Genomic DNA, 20,690 nt, shown 5'->3' with positions numbered 1-20,690 from the left:
CAAGTAAAAATTGTAAAACAGTGTCTTAACTAGCTCTTTCTTTACTTGATATGAAACAGTGCTCCTATTTAAACCAACTTTCTTATAACCCAAGTAATGTATTTGGTACCCTTGCAATATAACAACAAAAGCAGAGAGACTGCCTTTTCAGCTTTTCCCAGATTAAAACCATTACTTATTTTTTGAAAGTACAAAGATAATTTTATTTTTTTGGTACATCATTTTAAAATACACTGGGGAGGAATGGGAGGGAGAGTCTGATTTCTTGTGGAATTAATCTAGCAATCTATGGCAGAGGTTTGAAGGATAATCACTTGCCTTTCTCCCCCAAAAGAAAGGCAAGAAAGTAAAAGAACTCAAACTGTCAAGACTAAACACAAGAAAACTAAATTAGAATAACAAGACTAATGGAGCATTAAAAATCCCACTGATTTTTTGTTTTTGAAGGAGAACATTCAAAAGGCCTCAGAAAGGAAAAGGAGTACATAAGCCTGTAAGACTTAAGAACCAGTAAAGTTTGTTTGTGGTACCTTCCACATGAGTGGAAGTATGTCCAGAAGTATGTCTAGGAATAAGCATTTCTACTGAAGTATCCACAACTCAAACATCTATTTTCTTTACAACACACTTGGTTAAACTAAATATACTATCAGACCACAGAAGCAAAAGGAAAATACCCACACAGTGCCTTGGATAAAGAAAACAGCCCTTTATTTCTGAAGTTCTCTAATAACTCAGGATTAAAATTACTGTTAGGTATATGCAACCTTTTACATGGTTCTATTATCAAAAATGCCAGAAGAATTGAGTACTGGTGGGGAGTATCACCCTCAACAGCACTAAGAAACCCACCTCTTTTGCAGAGGATTATCTGAGAGGTAGCAGTTCCCAACTTGCTTCTCACTCAAATCTAAGCTCAGCAGAAATCACCACCCTGCCTAAAAGCAAGATAGTGCCTATCAAGTACTACCTACTAAGAGCTTGCCCACCACAAAAAACAACCACAACAAAAAAAAACCAACCACCCAAACAAAACCACAACTGCCCAGTCTTCATTAATATGTAAATATTAATGTGTTTGGCTTGATAAATAAAAATGCCATACTCTCAGTGCTGTCCTTGAAAAGCTGACATATTTCTAAAGTCAACTGTATGGCATGAAGACACTGTGGGCAGGTAAGAAGAAAGGAGGAGAACTAATGTTCTGAAAAACTCCAGCACTTACAATAATAGTTTTGTCATTTCTTGGGTGAGATCAATTTTCTCCTTCCAAGTAAAGAATTTGACTTTTCCACACAGATCACAAAAACATAAAAAATAGCTGGCTATTACTTGAAAGTAATTCTAGGACAGTGGTAACATTTATTCATCAAGTGACAGGTGCTTCCAAGTCAGACAACAAAAAGACCCTTTGCAGTCTTTTCCTGCCTGCACAGCTTTTAGCACAGTTCAGAGATCAGCTGCCTTGGAGACAAAACCAGAGAAGGAATCTAACATGCTCTGGGACCAAAAGAAATTACATCTGCCAATTTGCATCAACTATTTTTAAGGAAAGTCCCTGAGTCCTTAAAACATTTTTTATTCCTTGGGAATAAACAGTTCTCAAAAATACTGCTTCAATAACCCTCTCCAAACAAATGAAATATCACTATGAAAGCAAAATAAAGCTATCAATAATTATTTTCTGAGTTTTACTTCCAACATACAAAGTTATCTAAACTCTTCACCATGCTCTTAGGAACTGAAAAAAAGCCAATCCTTCCTGTAATTGGTGCCTTTTTCAGTACTTAAGATGGGTTAGAACAGCATTTTTTGAGAATAATATAAGTCTAAAAGACCTTCTTTCTAATACACAGACACATGAAAATACTGCAAAATACAGGTTTGGGCACTCCAGATCTCAAAACAATTTTAGTACTCTTAAGAATTATTACAAATCAACTCAATAAAGTGTCACAGTATGAATAAATTTGTAATTTTAAGTTTTTCAGTTACAAAAAAGGCAAGGAGATGCTTCGTCCAAGACAAAAAAAAACAACTGAGGACACCTCTGTCCTCTTTAAAACACACTGCAGTTGTATAGTAATACAGCCTTTGTATAATACAGTTGTACAGTTATGCAGCCTTTGTATAACTACATCAAAAATGTAATTTTTCGCTGGTAAGAACTGACCTCTAATTTCACCATTAACATCATCCTGACATGCTGCAGTTAAATAATTTTCTTGTGTACTGGTCTGCAAAGGTTGCTTTTGTCACTAAATCTTTGGCAGATTAAGCCTGATATTAATAAACTGGCATGAAGCAAGATGGCAGAAAAGAAATCCCTGGTTTTTTAAATAATTTCTTCTCATTCAAAGTATCTCTACATGCACATTAACTATTCACTAAGTCTGCTCCACTCTATTGCTTGGATTTTCAAAACTAAGTAAAAGTACAATAAAATAATAGGTTTTGCCAGGCTCACTTTAGAAAAACCAAGTTGTTCTGAAGTACTTCCCTTACCTCACAGCAAATGAGGCAACCAACAGGCAGGCTACCTCACACTTCTTTGTGGAATAGAAGAATTCACACCAAGCAGTTATTGACAAAACACTGGCTTGCTGCCAAGTACAACTGCCTTGCAGCAATCCCTACACATATGCAGCCTAAATACCCACACACCATTCACTTTCACTAATGAAAACTGAAGCTATAGACAGCATGTCAATGTGGTGAGCAACCCTAAAAGCTAAGGCAGTGCTTTAATGACTGCAATGCGCTCTGCCTAAAACATGGAAAAAAATTAATTCAGCTTTCTAAAATGCTAAGAAGGTTAAGAGAAATCCCCCAGTGCTTCTCAACAGCGGGAGCTAAAGCAACACAGAAAATAATACTGAACTGTGGCACTCCCCAGACACCTGTGAAAGTCAAGACTGATATATGATTGAGCAAAGAAAAGCTTTTAGTAGTATTAACTGTTCTGCCATTTGAGGTCATGCAACCTTTAGCTGTAAACCTCTACACTGAGCATCCTGTTATTTATTTACAGAACATCCCACTTAACCAGCGATTGTATGAAAATGCAGTGTTAACCCACCTTTCAGAGATTTCTTGTTTTAGCTTTGGCATAACACCTGAAGGCAGGTCACTGTCCAGGAGACCCAAGTAGTCTCCTTCTGCATTAAAGGACTCTTTATCCAGCTCAGTGTCTGATGGGTTTTGACCAATGAATGAAGAATCTAAACTTCTCTGATGCACATCTAATGCATCCACCTCAGCAGGGCGACCACAAATGCCAGGAGTGCTAAAAACATCACCTCCTTCCAATGCTAAGTTGCTGTTCTGTTTCACATCACGCTGAGGTCGACTATTCAGCCCATCATCTCTGAACCCTTTAGCAAAAGGATTGTAATCTATTTTCAGCTGGGTAATCTGGATGTTCTGGTAGGCTGTAACTGCGAAGAATTCTGTCTGTGGAAAGGTAAAAGTATGGACATCGGGGCCGTTAAGCTGTATGACTTCTGTGGCTTTGTTTGCAGGCACCAAGTGAAGCCGTGGCAGATATCGGTGCATAGAATGCAGGATTATGTGACCCTCCTGGTCCAGGGTATTGTTGGTAAGTTTCAGTTTGTAGAAGGATACTGGCTGGTGCATCCAGAACTGGCCAGTGGAAGGGGATTCTGGATGAATAAACACTCGCCCTAGAACATGTGGTTCTGCCTTCCCACTGGGCTCCCACCAACGGCCATTCCATTTGTATCGGTGATTGTCCACAGGGGATATGTCCATGACTAGGATGTACTTCTGACTGGAATTCAGCCCTGTAATCCAGTATCGGCAGTATGGAAACATTCGCCTCCCCTGCTTAGTCAGGATCATCTCTGTGTTGCGATGGTAGAATTCATTCCACATGCTGTTGTTGTCTAGGGTGACAGTGATGCCCCCTGAGACACAGTCAGCTGGGAGGCAGGTCTTGACTCTGGGTTTGACTGGAGTTGATACACTGCTGGCAAGAGCACAAGCATCACGGTTTGCTACTAGGATTCCTTGGTCAGCTTTTCCATTTCCCTGCTGTTGTTTCAAGATGACAAAGAAAGCAGGTGCTGCACCAGACACAGTTCCACCATCCCGGCTAGCCAAGACAATCTGCTGTTTCTCCATGATGAGCACTCTCACAAGCTCTCAAACCACATGCAAATTCTACAGAGTTCTGATAATCTTCTATGTGTGTTCACCATTCTGGAAGAAAAGGAAAACACAGTTAAAATTATTCCAATACAGTCTAAGAAAGTAATTAAGTTGCATGACACATCCTTTTTGCAATAGCTCCCCACATTATAAACTTAAAAGATAAGCAGTACTATAAAACAGGGCACAATCAGAGTGTAATGACTCAAGTTGCATGTGTGTATACAATTTTAACCTTTTAGACATGGGGGCTATGACACCTTTGCTTTTAAATTGCTTTTTCATACAGGCTTTGCCCCAACAGAACTCCTTGCTTTGCTTGGTATTTCTAAGCACTTTGTTCTGACATTCCTTCTACTCTGCAGGTCGTTCATTCATTCATTACGCAAAACATGCTGAAGTTTTCAGGAGAGCAAATGGCACATTTCTGACACAACGGCACAAGTCTTGCCAGAAAGAAATAAGAGTTCCCTGAGGTCTACAACTTGTCAAAAATTTAAAGGAGGAAAGAAATTCTTTTGAAATTGAAAAGAAATTGAAATTTTGAAAGAAATTGAATTTCTTTATTGAAATCGCCAAAGTTTGTATGTTTAGAATTTCTTTGCCTGCAGTCCCCACCACCCCCAAGAACTTCTAATTGTCTGTCAAGGGCAGAGAGAAAAAGAAGGGACAAAATACTTAAAATTGATAAGCTCTGGAAGAAGACACAAACTAACCCCCTAAAGACCATACAGCTAATATTAAATGGATGACTGTGAAGCACTGGGCAGCCTTCGCTTTATCTTCTGAATTATGGAAATAATTTAAATCAAACAAGAAAACATTTGCACTGTTAGAATTAGCATAATCACTGTTCAGGGAACTAAATAAGTTACTTTTATCTGCATATACACAATTCCACTTTTGTGTGTCTACCTCACCAGTTAAGGATTATGTCAATACTGTAACAAAAGATCATAAACTACTGCATTTTCCAAACAGCCTGTATATTTCTCTATGTGAAAATTTAAAATATGCATTTCTGGTAACTCACAAAAATCCTATTTACACATCCAGATGTTTGTATTTTGGTCCTTATAGTATGTGGAACACAACACCAACAAAAGAAATTATTGATTCTTATACCAAATATCTAGTTAGTGGGAGCTGGAGATTAGAATTAATCACCACTGCTAGAAGCTGAGATGCATCCCAGAGTCCTGAGGGAACTGGCTGATGTGCCAAGCCACTTTCTTTAATATTCAAGAAATCATCGCAGTCAGGTGAAGTCCTGGGTGACTAGAATAAGGGAAATACTGCCCCCATTTTTTAAAAAAGGGTAGATAGAAGTATTCTGGTTACTACTGACCTGTCAACCTCTGTGCCTGGGAAGATCATGGAACAGATCATCCTAGAAGTGATGCTAAAGTGCATGAAGGACTAAGGTGGTTTACCAGCACAGTTTCACCAAGGACAAGCCCTACTTGACCAACTAGTGGCCTTCTACTACAGAGTGACTGCATTGGTGGACAGTGGCAGAGCTATGGATGTTCTTTATCTGGACTTCCACAAAGCCTTTGTGAAACACCCCCCCACAAAGTCCTTCTCCCTAAATTGGAGAGAAATGGATCTGATGGGTGGGTTGTTCAGTGGATGAGAAAGTGGCACAGTGGTCCCATCCAGAGGGTAGTGATCAACAGCCCTGAGTCCCAGGGACCATTAGTGACAACTGGTGTCCCTCAGGGGTCCATACTGGCAAGGTAAATAAAACTAACATGCCCAAATCAAAAAGGGCCAATGTCCAAAAGGGCCTGGACAAGCTTGATGAGAAGTTTGACAAATCCAAGTGCAAGGTGCTGCACCTGACATGGGGCAACCCCCAGTACCATTCATAGGCTGGGGGATGAAGAAATTGAGTGGCCCTGCTGAGAAGGACTTGAGGCTGCTGGTGGGTGAGAGGCTGGACACAACCCAGCCATGGCACTTGCAGTCCAGAAAACCAATTATATCCTAGGCTGCATCCAAAGCAGAGTGGCCAGCAAAGCAAGGGATGGAATTCTGCCTCTCTACTCTGCTCTGGTGAGACCTGGAGCACTGCATCCAGCTCTGGGGTCTCCAGTACAGGAAGGACACAGACCTCTTAGAGCAAGTCTAGAGAAGGGCCACAAAGATGTTGAGAAGGATAGAACATTTCTCCTGCGAAGACAGGCTGAGAGAGTTGGGGTTGTTCAGACTGGAAGAGGCTCTGGGGAGAGATAGTAATTGCAGCCTTTCAGTACCAAAAGCTGACCTACAACAAATCTGGGGATGACCTTTACAAAGGCAGTGATAGAAAAAGGGGAAATGGCTTCAAAATGAAAGACAGAAGTTTGCATTGGATATTAGGAAGAAATTCTTTACTACAAGGGTGGTAAGGCATTGGAACAGGTTACCCAGAGAAACTCTGGATGCCCTAACCCTGAAAGTGTTCAACGCCAGGCTGGACAAACGGGGTTTTTAGCAAGCCGGTCTAGTCAAAGGTATCCCAGTCCATGGCAGGAAGGCTGGATCTAAGTGACCCTTCAGGTCCCTTCCAACCAACACCATTCTACGATTCTATGGGTTGGAAAACAAACCCATCTCTTTTCAGAGAATTAACTCTTAATGCACAAGTTTTAAGTGAAGTGGATATTTAATAAGACATCTTTATTTTGTTAGGACTGGGCTATTGTAAAGAGGAGGAAACAAGTGCTAACAAGCTGTCACATGCATGCGGCAAATGACCTCAAAGCTCAAGAGACAATTTATACCCCCTGATAAATGTTCTTGACAGCTAGCAAATACCAGAGATCCATTTCCACTCTTTACACTTCATACTTTACAACTTAAAGTAAATGTTAAATTGGAGGAAATAAACCAAAACTGTTCTGCATAGATTTTGATACCTGTGAAGTTACAAGGTCTGGTTTTCAGTTTAACTTTGCAGAGGAAATTCTTCCACAAACATACCCACAACCACCCACCCACCGAGGACTCCTTAACAGAGTCCAGGATACAAAATTAATTCAAGTATATTGCTCTGCTTTTTCAGAAGATTACACCTCAAGTCCCAGCAACACAAAAAGCTATCCCAAATAAATAAGAGCTTGCATGTTCACCTATTCAAACAGAACAGAAATAGAAATTTCAGATAAACAGAGTGGTGAAAAAGGAACCACAGTCTAAGTTCTATGTGATTTTCCACCAGATATTACTCTGTATATACATATGTAACACATTTGTATGTATACTAAACATACAGTCAGAAATGAATTCACATTAATGCTGTGCAATATGCACCAAAACTGTATTGGCTCATAAAGGAAACACACTATCAAAGTGGTTTCAGATCTGGTTTAAGATAAGCAGAATGCCTGCAGCTTTAAATTTACTTGAATCCTTTACATTTATTTGACTAAATTATCTTAAGACATACCAGGAAAAAAATTGCAGAAAAAGCTCAACAACCACGTATTCAGGAAAAGTTCTATGCACATAAAGACCTACAGAGTAACAGTTTCTGCTGTCCAACAAAGTTCTTACATTGTACTTCTGTACATTTCTACCACAAGCACCACGCACATTATCAAGTCAGACACACATGGTTAAAATACTATGTTCAATCAGAGTAATCTAAATCTACGTTATTTCGGCACTAGCACAGTCTGTTACCAGAAAGCAATTTCATATATTTTATTGTATTTGATGACACAGGAGTCTGATTCATTGTAGTACATGGACTCTAATCCAGTATTTCAGGGGAAACACGTGTATTTGTGGAAGCTGAAGTTCTGAACAGCGCCAAAGATTTCCCTTCTCTACGCGCAGATCCTGAATTTGAAAAGCAACGTCAAAGCAGGTCGCAGCGGCCAAAACCAACAAGTCGCACTGAGACCCGCCAAAAGCAGGACGACAATCAGATGCGAAAGCGTCCTTCTCAAACAAACAAACAAAAACCAGCCCGACTCCCCACACGGCGATCGGGACGCGGCTCCGCGCGCGGTGCTCCGGGGCGGGCGGACACCGGGAGGCACCGTGGGAAGGGGAGCGGCGGCGGCGCGCGACCCCCGGGGCTGCCCCGCCCGCCCCGACCCGCCGCGCGCCGCCGTCGGGAGCCCCACGGCGCGCGCCGCGCCGCCGTTCAACACCGACCGACCGAGCGGGCACCATGAGGGGCCGCCCCGGGCACGGCGGCCAGAGACCAGGGCCCCGCCCCGGGCAGGTGGCGTCACGGCTGCGGGCCGAGCGCAGCACCTGTCGCTTTCAACGCCCTCCCCCCCCGCGTGCCCCCCGCTCCCCTCCCCGGCCGCGCCGGACGGACCCCAGCCAGACGCCTCCGGACGGGGAGCGGCAGCCGCCCAGGAGCAGCGCGAGGTGGAACCAGCGTCCGCGCCGGGTGCCGGAGGGCATCGGGACGAGCGCACGTGGGGAAACCGCGCCGCTCTTCGCCGGGACCCGGCGCGGCCCTGTCCGGCGGTGCGCGCGCTCCCGACGCTCCCGAGGCGGCCGGCGCGCAGCGGCGCCTCGCGTAGCCGCCGGGGCGCGGCCGGCGGGCCCGGGCCCGGCCGCCTCGTGCGCGCGCCTGGTGTCAATTTTCGCAGTTCGGGCGGCGGGCGGAAGGCGCGCGGAGAGGCGCGCGGGGTTCGCGCGCGACGCGGCCGCTGCCCCCGGCGCGGTCCCGCTCCCCGGTCGTTACCGTGCGCGAAGCGCGCGCGGCCTCCCGCTTCCTTTCTCACGCGGACCGTGTGTCCGCCAGCTGGGGACAACGTGCGTGCGCACCGTGCTGACGTCATGGCGCCGCAGCGCGCGCAGGCGCACAGCGGGACGGCAGCCCCCTCCCTCCCGCCTGCCCGTCACGTGCCCGCGCCGCGCGCAGGGCCCGGCGCTCGGCCCGGCCCGGCCCGCGCAGCGCCGCGCGCGCGGGGAAGCTTCTCGAACTGGCGCGCGCCCGTCGCTCACGCGCCGGCGGCCGTCGAAGGCCCCGGGGCTCCGGTCGCGCGGCTCCGCCTCCCTCCGCGCCCGCGCCAGGAGTGCGCGCGAGGCCCGCGACGCACGGCGCCCCCCGGCGGGCCGAGCGGGGCGGCGCCGCCCCGCCATCCCCGTGCCCAGGGCAGCGGCCGCCTCCTCCGGGAAAGGAGCACCGCTCGCTGCGCAGGCAACGCGCACCGCGCCTCTCCACGCTTCGGAGCGCGGCCGCCGGCGGGAACCGGCCGCCTCCCCGGGAAACCCTCAGCTGAGGAAGCAACGAAGTCAGGGACGTTTTCATCGTCTGAGCAAGTTCTCGCTGACCGGCCAAAGCGCGGCTCAGACTCTGCCTGCCGCAGCTGAACAAGGGCCCCGCGCCTTTGGGAGGGCAGACACAGACCTGTCACCCCCCGGAGCCGGGCCCTGGGCGCTGTTACCGACGCGCTGACGAACGGAGAGCCCGGGCTCAGCGCAGCCCTGGCACGGCCTCGAAAGAGCGCCCCCGCCGCTGAACGGCACCGAGCGGGCACCGCCCCATGCCCAGCTTGGCACGCCTTCACAGAGACACCAAGGGAATTCATTACGTGTTATAAACCTGGCATTTCTGACAATAAGCCCACTAAAACGGAATTCTGAACGTCAAGGGATGGAGACTTACACATGGTGCCAAAAGGCAAAGACATTAATTAGTAGGCTGACATCAAGGTCCAGGCTTCACCTGCAGAACCAAATTTTGCACTGATGGTGCAAGCTATAACTTTGTCAGGACTGCTGCTCAAGCTGTTGGGGTTGTTTTGTCTTATTTGAAAATGGGCCAAAGAAGAGCAACATCACAAGAGGTCAGCAACCCTTTGGAGGTTTCTTGGCAACATAATTTTATGCCATAGAAATTTATCTCGGAAACACAGAACTAAAGAAAATACATTTTTAAGAGACTTGACAAATGTGCATCAAAACATTCATATAGGTGGGTCTGTACGGAGGCCCAGAGGAATGCCACCAGCTCTGGGTGTGTATGCACACCTCTGTTTCTAATAGGCAGGGTTCATGTGGATGGAGGGGTGTTGGACATCAGGTAAGCTGGGCAGACTCAGCCACCTGAGAGACAGAGCATACGCAAGCACGGGGAACAGCACTGTGGCCTCCGGAGCTTCTGTGTCCAGCAGCAACCAGGAGAGACTAGGATTCAGGAACCACCATTGTCTAAACTCTGCTGCTGGAGGGTATCTACCATACATACATATATACACACACACCTGTGTACATGTGTGACCTCCTCCTGCTCAGATAGGGAAGGACAGTCATTTTACACCTACAGTTATCACACATTCTGTAGAGCAGTCACCAAGTTTTAAGGCCACAGGATACGCAATTTTGTATTAACCAATTTGCTTCTGAACAATGGCAATACAGAAATAAGTGGGGTTTTCTTTTCAGCAAGAGAGTAATTTGTACAACTGAGAACAGACACAATTGAAGAGCAGACATGTTCATGGCCCACAAGCCACATGTTCCAATCATGATAAAAGAAACAAGCCAGAGATTGTTGACAGTGACAGAGATTTTGCTACAGTTTTACCTAATGCAGGTAGAAATGATTGCCTGTACCAAAATTGAACCCCTGGTTTACCAAGAGAACAGATTCATCAGTAGAAGTCTACAGCAGTACTAGACTCCCACCAGCTTAAGTAACCCCATTCTAAAGCAGCTTAAAGCTGACAAGAAAAAGCAGTGCTACAGTAAGTAAAGAAAATCTCGTTTAGATCAGTACAAACACCAGTTTTAAGGACTTGTTTGTGCTAAACATGAATTGCCAGCACAGAAATTAACTGGCTTGGACCTACTGAATCCCTGATCAGAGGGAGTTACAACCATCCCATTACTGGCTAGTGTAAGGTATTGGAAATGCTCAAGTTCACTACTATCATAGATTAGCATTTAAGAAAACAAAGAGAAACACTTAAGGAAGTTAAAACCGCTGGAGGCTGATGAGAGTTTGTCTCCTAGCCAACAGCTGGCAATTTCTAAGAACTGACAGCAGTTTTAACCATTAAAAAGTGAGATCAATCTGTGAACACCACTTTAAGACCTAAGCCTGGGAATTTCTTTGTCTCTTTGTTTTCCTGGCTGTGAAAGGTAACAGAGCTCCAGCTGGCCTCCCGTTTCCCTGCCCAGGCCATGCAGCTCCCGGCCAGGAGATGAGGCCTGCAGGGCTTGCCCTGGGTTCTGGCCGGGCCAGGCCAGTTCCTGGCTCGGCTGCAGTTTTTGCTGTGACTGAATTCAGCAGAGACTGCCGAGTAAAGAGAGAAAAAGCTCTTGACCTGCAGCAGGCTGAGACAGTGACCACACTCTCCAGAGCAGCCATGAAGAATCTTCCATCGAAGACAGCTCCAGCTGCTGCTCCAGCAGAGATCACAGAACCATCTACAACGCCTGGGCAAGATTTTAACCCTTTCATTACTCAGATGAGACTTGCAGATTAATCCTTTTTTCCAGAGAAAGAAAAAGAGAGTAATCAACATGTAAAGAGACTTTATAAACTATTAGAGAGAGTAAAGAAAAGAATTCAGCTTCAGAAGAGGTAGAGAATAAGGAGATGCTTTAATTAAGCTGAAATATTTTTCTGTTAAAGCTATGGAGATGAACAATAGTGTTCTGAAAAAACTCCTTTAATTCATGACAGAATATATGGGGAGGAATGGAGTGTTCAAAGTTTAGATTTTGAGCAAAAGGTGGAGTAATTATGATACAGTGAGGTGCTGGAACAAAAAGGGAGAAGTAATAGTTGAAGATTTGAAGCCGCTTGAAGCAAAGAGAAAACTTCTGTTCTCCAGAGAAGCTCACAGAGACAGATGAAAAGAACTTTTGCTTTTGAATAACTCATCCTTAAAAATGACATCCCTAGACTCATGGCCCGTAACACACCTCAGAGTGTTGTGAAATGGGAGGAGTGGACTGATGACAGATTTTTTTTTTCCCCAACAGCTGGCATCAGAAAAATAGAAGACTATAACAGAAATAGTTTTCTTGTGAAAAACTCCATAGATTAGCAGAAGAAGACTTCTGTTTCTCTACAAAGGCTGATGAAAAGACTCTAGTAGGAATTGGGACTGTTTTAAACACCAAAGTTCCAAAGTTTTTTGTCTCTATGTTGTCATGTGAACAAGGGAATAGTTAGGTACTGAGAGAAAAATAAGTTTTCTGGAAGTTATTCTGGTTTTATTATTCTTGTAGTTCTGTTAATAAACTTTCTTTATTAAGTTTTAAGCCTGTTTTGCTCTTGTTCTAATCCATATCTCACAGCAAGAAATAAGTAAGTTTTCTGGCAATTTTTTAGTTACTGCTTTAAAACCACGACATTTATTTGGTGCATTGGCCAAGAAACGGAATTGACAAATCTAAACCACTACAACTACCAAGACATATACTCTTTCCCTAAATGCTTCTTTCAGGCATATTCCCTTGAAGACATGAACTACAGTCTTTACAAGCTGCATTTCAGCACCCAGTAAATCACACTCCTGTTTTCAGTAACGCCTACATAGCACTATAAAGCACCCACTGGAGCCTACGTGCTACAATAAGAAACTGTAACTATTAGAGCTGCAGCAACAAAATGTCCTTCAGCCACTCTTAAGTCTAACCTGTAGTAAAGACTCAGTAACAAATGAGGAATTGGAGGGTCACAAGTCCCAGACTTTGCTACAGATGTAGACATGGGAGAACAGCATACCTTGTAAAGTATATATGTATATACACATGTAACTATACATAGTTAAGCAAAACAGAACAGCTGCCAACATGTGAAAAACACATAAGAGGTGTCAATTACTTTTTTTGTTAGCAATCCCCTGAACACAAAGATTGCCACTATACAAGTAGATACGTGACAGGACATTTCTGTCACACAGCATAGTATGAAAGGCACCACTACCAGGAACATTACTGGAGCATAAAGGAGGCTTTCAGCTCCTATAAATTCCCTTGCTAAAAACAAGCACTAGCTGGAACTACACTCACTACCTGGAAACAAGAGCTATCAAAACCAGCTGTGCCAGTGTAACACCCCCACAGCAGCAGTAAGCAGTTTATTACAGCAGTCTACAAGTTTACCACTACCTACGACCACACAGACCTGACTGGGCTCAAAAATCCCACGTTTTGGACATTTGGGGGGGGAAAAAATAAAAGGGCAAAAACCAAGCAAAAAACCAAAATCCACAGGTCTTTAAAGAGCTGAAAACCTAGTTATGTTACAGCCAGAAATTTTGTGCAATGCGCACACTGGAAGAGTTAAAATACAAAAAAAAATTTCTTTCTTTAGACAATGTTTTGCCACTTTGGAGAATGATTAAAAGTAGCAACCCACAGGAAATTCTGTTAATCCAACTAAAACTCTGCACATAGAAAAGTATTTAGTCCCATTTTCTATGTGAAAACCAGCCCCACTGGCCTCCAACTGCTTCTCCAGACAAGTAGTAGTCTCCCAGAGCTGAATGTTTGCTTTACAAGGATGTCTCCAATAATTAGCACCACATATGGCAGCTCCAGACCTCTGTCTTTAAGCAACAGAACCCCAGCCCAAATATACTCTAAGAAAAGTTTGCATAATGTTATTCTTGATAGGAAACTAACTTAAATTCTTGCTTTAGTGAAGAAGTATAGTTCAGTGCTAGGAATATAAAAGATGAAAGTGATAGCAGAATCTAGACAAAAAGTGAGACTAAAAAAAAAATTTTTGTAAGAAATGGACTGTTGCAGGAAAAAATGTTTTTCAGACATTTTTAAAACATTTTCTAGCTTTCTTGCTGATGCAAACATGCAGAAACACACGCTCCAGCTGCAGTCAGAAAGCACTTATCCCCATAATAAGCCTGACACAGATTGTGCACTGCCAGATTTCAGCCCAGAGCATTACTTTGGACTAAAACCAAACTCACATCACACTCAGAGCCCTGACTATTGCAGGATGAATAGGTGGTAGTTCGGGAAGTGTTTCCCCAGCTGAGAGCTACACACCTGCAAGAGCAGCAGCTGCTTTTTGAGGAACAGGGCACATACCTGGAGGGGTGGAAGAAAGGGAGAAACTCCTGCTTCACCTCTCCAATACCCATACCATGCCACGGAGTCCATTCCAGCTCCCCACAGTCAGTAGTGTGTCAAACAGCATGAATCCTGCAATGTACAATGCATATACAAATGCATCTCTCAAGAATTACCTGAACTTTTGGGAAACACTTCCCAAACACTGAAGATAGCAAAACAGAAACACACCAAACTGGATGTGGCACTCAGTGCCATAGTCTAGGTGACAGCTGGTGATGAGCCAAAGGTCAGATTCCATGATTTTGGAGGTCTTTTCTAACCTAAATGATTCTGTGATTTCTGTGAAGAAGGAACCACTTTTGTGAGAGGGCAGGGGGAAAAGCCAATGTTAACTAGAAATAAATGCTCTTTTTTATCTTTGTACAACATGTTATATTTAGGTTAATGTATTTTCCATCACTTCCCATACTTCATCAGTCTGTGATATGCCCATTACTCATACATTCAATGAATTCTGTATTTTTACTATACTATTATTTCAACTAGCAAAAACCACAAAATAAAACAATAAAGCAATGCTTGATGCTTTCTGCCATGCAACACTGGCAGAAACTAGCCATAATCAGCAGGAATAGCACCATTTTGATGAATTTCAATCCCTTTATGGCCATCACGAGGAACATTTATCACATACATGAATCTTCAGCTGGGGATCTCATCCACATCATAGAAGAAAAAACAAGAGAAAAATAAAAAGCCCTCACCTGAGCTCAGGACTATCCTATGCATCTAGCTATTTTATAGCAACACTCATTGCTACAGAGTCACCAGTGGCTCAGTAAGTTAGAACTGCCAAGGAAACCTTTCAAGTTATGGTGAAAAAAACAAGTGATGCTAATCAAAGTCCAGTCCGTTGGAGATGTGTTCCAGGTTTATATCCATCTTCATTACTGTTTATTGACTTACCCTGTGGTCAGGCAGACCACGCCACATTAACAGAAAGCACTGTACAAGAGTTAGCAAAACAGCACAATTCCAACATCACAAGTATTTCTTTAACAGTCACAGTCTTGTCATTCTCCAAATTGGCTTTTCCTGAAGATAGTGACTGGAATAAAGAATGCCTTTTTACTGTAGATAGGTTTTCTCTGACTTCCATTCATTTTCTCTCTTTTATGCTGTTCACATTCCTTTAATGCCTTTCTGTTGTGGGCTTGATTTTTTTTAAAAAAAATACTAAAACTAAAGACTTTTCTTCTGGTTGCTTTCTTCTTTTGACATGCTTTCATCATCCTTCTCACACGTATCATTCTCACTGCTTTCTTCCTTATCCAGTTCAGCAAAGGATTTATCCCAGGTACTAAAACTAGCTATAATCCAACAGTGAAAGCACATTCCATCTTTGTGTGGACAGAGAAGAGCAACTCCACCATCATAACTGGATTCTTTGTTCTAAGGTTACCCAGTGTTAAGAAAGATTAAAAAAACAACAAACCAACACAGCACAACACATCCTTAGTTATGGAAGAATAAGACAAGAGGAAAGCCCTGCTGGTGCTGCAGCTAATGGCACTGCTCTCTATGCATGTGCTATGGCTGAGTTTTTTTTGGTAGATCCTCTGCTGTCTATGAAACAGCAAACAGACATGAAACAGCCTCCTCATGGAGAAGAACTCTTTCTCACTCCACTAGGCAGAGACCTATTTCATTGTGTTTGTAAGGAAAATGTCTTGGACTTCCCATTCCTTAGGAAACCAGATTTAAAGCAACCAAAAACTTCAGAAACGACTTAATGGATTTGTGTATAAATGAAGTAGCCTACAGTGAAAGAGAAAGAATTTTTTTTTCTTTCCTGGAAGGTGACTAAACAAGTTTATTCAAAAGCGGTTTCCTCCAGTTACAGGTTTCCCCCCCATGGTAGGCACAACAGTGCCTGCACCAATACTGAGCCAACAATGGATGAGGTTAACAGACAGCTGCTGTTAGATGAAATACAGAAGCGAACAAATGCTGCCCATCTTCACCAGACCTAAGAAATATGGGGTTTTTCCCTATATAAAGATGCACAAAAATGTTCACCTATGGGAATACTTTTCGAGCAGAATCAATTTCCCTTTCCAGTCCTCAGTACAGATTCACAAGGCACTGTGCCCGAGGGCACTGAAAGGGTGCTACAGCTGCATCGGGCAGAACACCTGCAAGCGACAAGACTAAAGCATCAGCCCGCCCCTCTTCTTTACACCGCCCTCGGTTTTCAGTGGGCAGCAACTTCAAATCTTCGGGGCTCTAGCCCATGCCATCAAGTGCGATTACAGACAGCCCGTGCCTTAACACAGTTCACGTCGTGAACAAGGCAGCGTGTTTGTTGTGCAAGATTTGACATCTTAATAAGTCAGGCAAGAAGCTCCAACCACGTAATGGGAAGCTACTCATTTCCCCGGGCTGCTGAAAGAGCCGCTGGCCCTCGTGCCTACCTACTCCTCACTGAGCTCGGCTTCGCGCTTCGACTGCCTTTTACCCGCATCAGCTCAGTACGAGGAGTTTCAAACAGGACGGGACCACAGGTCACCAATGACCTCTGCCCCGCGCGGCCCCGCGGCCGCCCCCCGCGACGTGCCGGGGCGCACGCGCGCCGCCCGCGGGCCGCCCCGCCCCCGGCCGAGGGGCCCCGCTCCGCCCCCGCCCAGCCCGCCGGCCTCTGGCACCCAGGGGGCACCGGGGCCGCTTCCCGGGAAAGGCTCTCCCGGCAGCCCAGCCCCGGCTCATAGGTGGCGCCGACCACGCCCCCGCCGGGGGCCGGTCCCCGGGAGCGCGACGGCTTAGGGAGCAGCGGCGGTTGCCCGAGGCCCGGCCTCACCCGACCCTTCCCGGCCGGAGAGCCCGGATGCCGCTCGGTCCCTTTAACAACCCCCCCGGTCAGGTGACCTCCGGCCGTTACCCACTGCCCGCGCCCCCGGGGGCCGCCCGCTCGCGCCCCTGGACGGAGTGGCGCGGGGGAGCGCGAAGAGAGCGCGCGGCCGCCGGTCCCGTTCCCGTCCCGCGCGCGACCCCCTCGCCTCAAACGCGGGTGCGGCGGCAGCGCGCGGACGGGCGGCGCGCGCGCGCGTGATTGGGCGGCCGCCGCGCTCACGTGACGCGCGCACGCCTCGCGCCACCTCGAGTGAAAACTTCCAAGGAAGGAGGAGGGGGGCGCGCGCCGGCTCCTACCTGAGTCCGCGCGCCGCCCGCCAACGCCCCGGCCCACGCGGCCCTCGCCCGCCACGCGCGACCTCCTGCCGTCCTCATTGGCCGCCTCGGCCCATCACGTGGGCGGCGCGCGCTCCCCTGCCCCTTGCTCTGGGTTCTCTCCCGCCCCCGCGAGGCCGGTACCGGAGCGCGGCCGTGCGGGCGGAGCGCGGGGGGCAGCGGGGGCCGGCGGCGGCCGCGCGGTGCAGCTGCCTCGCGACGCCCCGCCAGCGGCACGCCGCCGATTGGCCGGAGCCGCCCGCCGACGCAGTTCCGCTCCCCGGGCGCCGCCGGCCACGCCCTTCCCGCCCCTCCCCCGGCCGTGCGCGAGGGATAACACGCCGTTCGCGCGTGGGGCCGCGCGGTAGCGCCTCCGGCGGCCGTGCCGCGCCCGCGCCCCCAGCGCCTTCCCGCGGGCACGCCCGCTCCCATCGCCCTTCCCGCGGCTCCTCGGCCTTCCTCCGCCTTCCGCCCTGCAGCGTTTGTAAATCACGGAGCGGGGGTTCGCGTGCGGCGGGGCGCGATGTGCTGGCGGTAACTGGAGCGAACGCCGACGGTGCGATGCCGGGGTTCGAAAGCATTTCTCACGCTGTGGGTGCTGCTGCCGCCCGCACAAGGCTCTCGGACCCTGCAGAGCGCCTGGGGACGGGAGTGTTTGCCGGGCGCCCACGGAACTGCACTCACACCAATCCCAGAGTGACCTGGAAACTTCCTGAGGCTACGTGTGAGCCGAAAGAGTTAAATAAAGGCCCGTCAGCATAGGGATGTATTCACTAATACCTTTAAATATAACAGCCCTGCGTGGTTTAGGCAGAAGGTGGTGATTCTGGAGATTCTTATCCAGAAAGTCTATATTTGGTATACAGTGAAATGATGGAGCAAATGTTGAAGAAGAAGAAATACATAAAGAACCCCCCCTGAGCTCAGGGCAGCATGGGTGTGTGTGCAGGTTGGCTGATTTGGGTGGCAGCTGAAACCGGGTCTCCAACTGCGTCAGTGAGGAAAGCCAGGCCTCTCGTGCAGTCTTGAAAAATAATTTCAGGTTGACTAGGGCAAAGGCAGATCACATGTAATGGAAACTAATTTAAAATTTAAACAAAAGCTGGTGGTAAACTGCACCATTATGTAGCCCTGGGCTGGAATTTCTGTGTTGGAGGTCTTGGCCTCGAAAGGTGCTCAGTCATTGCAGTAATCTGCATTCCCTAGGCATTGTGACATTGCTGAGAATGTGTGACAATATGGCTGGGGAGTCCATGAGGGATGTAAAAAGGGAAGTGTCTAATTAGACAGTTTTATACTTCTGCAAAATTGAACTTTGTGTTGAATTGATACCAAATTGAGTGGTATGAATTCTCAGATCACTGAGAAGCTTAAAGGTACCTTCTGTCATGTCTTACATAAGTGTATTTGAGGAATCCATATAAAAAGGTTAGAGGTATATTAGCTGGTACATAAGCAAAACTTTTGTTGGGCTTTTACAGTCTTACAGATGAAGTTCAGAAAGGCAGAAAGCACTGGTGGGCTTAGGACCTGTCTTCTTGGAATTTCTGGGCTGATTGGGGGATAGCTTCTTCGAAACTCTTGCTGCCATAAGGGATGAAGTGCCCAATTCCCAGCTGTAGGATCTGTTTTAGTTAATAGGCCAAACAGAGGAAACGTCACCCAAATAAAATTTACTGTTTGACATTAACTGTAATGATGTTGCAAACATATAGAAGGATAAAGAAGTAATGCCAAGGCAATCAAAGATACTGGAGTTTTGGAAAAATAAAATATAACACATGGAGGAGAAGTAAGTCTTTGATAATCTTTCAGGGGAAAAAGACATTATGACTAGAGTAGTTTTGAAGGAAACCTGATGGTGTTTGTGAATATCACAGAAACGAGCCAACTGCGTATTACAGCTGAAAAAAAAAGTGTTGTTTTGGTCTCTAAGTGCAAAAAATGTCCTTTATTGGAAAGAGGTAGATCTCATGACTGCTGTGTTGAAGATGTTCCTATGCAAGTTAGATTGGGAAATCTTAACTTTAAAAAAGTACACGTCATTTGAAGCAGAGATGCCCAAATTACAAGTGAGGTTTTGCAGAAAATTCCTTTTGTTTGTTGGCTATTTATTTTTAAAAAGTCTAAGTATTGGGGAACTAAAGTTCATTAGAGATTGAGGAACCTTAAATAAGCAAGAAAAACAATTATCCTCCTCTCCCCCTCATTTCCCTTCTGAATAAAAGCTTTAAAAGGGGGAAGTGGAGGAAGAGCAGTCAGTACCTGTTATTCCAGAGTGCCCAGGGACCACACTGCTCTTCAACATAATCTGTTTACCCAGAGGCTCCCACTCGCTACCCTGTTCTCTCCACCCTCCTGTTCACACATCGTTCACTGTGGGCCTCTTCCCTTCTCTTGAAATCAACGCCCAACTTTTTCACTTCTTCCATCCCCACCCATCCCATTAAGAGTGATAAAATGGGCCTGGAAATCCAATAGGAGTGTTCCCACTGAGGAGCATATTTAGGAAATAAAGGCTTTAGAAAACTGAGCAGAAACAGGCAAATCCTTTTATAAGAAATTATGCAGGTTTTGAGTGGGCTGAGATGGTGGGAGGAAGGAAGTGTGATACAAAGAGAAAGGGTGGTGCTAAATCTGGTGTATGCCTAAGGCTGGCATTTTATTGACAAACTCATTACCTGCTCTGTTTATTCCTGGTGACTGTAGAAATCAAACCCCTATAAACAAATTTTGTTCTCCTATTAATAATATCCATTTATAATTAATCAAAATGTAAAAATAATTATATTTAAACAACAATAATTGCATTTAACAGCCACCACCCTTATGTATGAAGTATGTTATTTAAATGCTTTAATCAATCACTCAAAGCCTGCAAAATGTCAGATTAAGGATGCAAGTCAGGATCATATGAAGAAAATAATGTGTGAATTTTTCATGAAATCAGCATTACACACGTGGGAACCAGATAAAGATTCCTGAGATAATTGTGAAGCTGACATTTACTAGCTTTGTAGCATGGATTTTGCATTCCAAATAATGACCGTCTTATCTTAATGCGAGGAAAGGGCTCGTTGATGATGGTTTTCTAAGAGTTTCCCTTGGTTACATTGAAGCTGCTGCTATTGTGCATCCTCGTCCCAATTTAAACCTGAACCTTCCCTTTACACCGGCCACCAGAGCTGCAAAGGTAGCAGTGCAATTGTCCAGCAAGAAAGGTTCTTCTTTCCAAAGCCAGAGGTCAGGAATCAAGCACTGGGACTGGAGAGGTAAGTGGCAGGAGC

At 45.9% G+C, this 20,690-nt stretch overlaps 1 protein-coding gene across 10 annotated transcripts in view; it reads right to left on the bottom strand.

Annotated features, from left to right (window-relative positions):
• MGA (MAX dimerization protein MGA) overlaps nucleotides 1-17,643 on the bottom strand; it is a 60,689-nt gene extending 43,046 nt beyond the window's left edge. For 4 of the 10 annotated variants that reach the window (XM_086894225.1, XM_086894229.1, XM_086894231.1 and 1 more), the window contains exons 1-2: nucleotides 8,864-9,039; nucleotides 3,080-4,221 (exon numbers count right to left, since the gene is read on the bottom strand). In XM_086894225.1, the coding sequence (XP_086750351.1) occupies nucleotides 3,080-4,143 (1,064 nt within the window). In that variant the 5' untranslated portion in view covers nucleotides 4,144-4,221; nucleotides 8,864-9,039. Of the gene's footprint in view, nucleotides 1-3,079; nucleotides 4,222-8,488; nucleotides 8,725-8,863; nucleotides 9,040-14,193; nucleotides 14,308-14,406; nucleotides 14,518-16,257; nucleotides 16,374-17,035; nucleotides 17,101-17,385 lie in introns of those variants that run through there. The other 6 variants (XM_086894226.1, XM_086894232.1, XM_086894235.1 and 3 more) reach the window with 3 other exon arrangements.
• Between the last annotated feature and the right edge of the window lie 3,047 nt (nucleotides 17,644-20,690).

The sequence above is a fragment of the Cyanistes caeruleus genome, chromosome 6 (genome assembly GCF_971803275.1).
Source record: "Cyanistes caeruleus chromosome 6, bCyaCae1.hap1.1, whole genome shotgun sequence".
Taxonomy (NCBI): domain Eukaryota; kingdom Metazoa; phylum Chordata; class Aves; order Passeriformes; family Paridae; genus Cyanistes; species Cyanistes caeruleus.
This window is presented reverse-complemented; position numbering and strand designations above follow the sequence as displayed.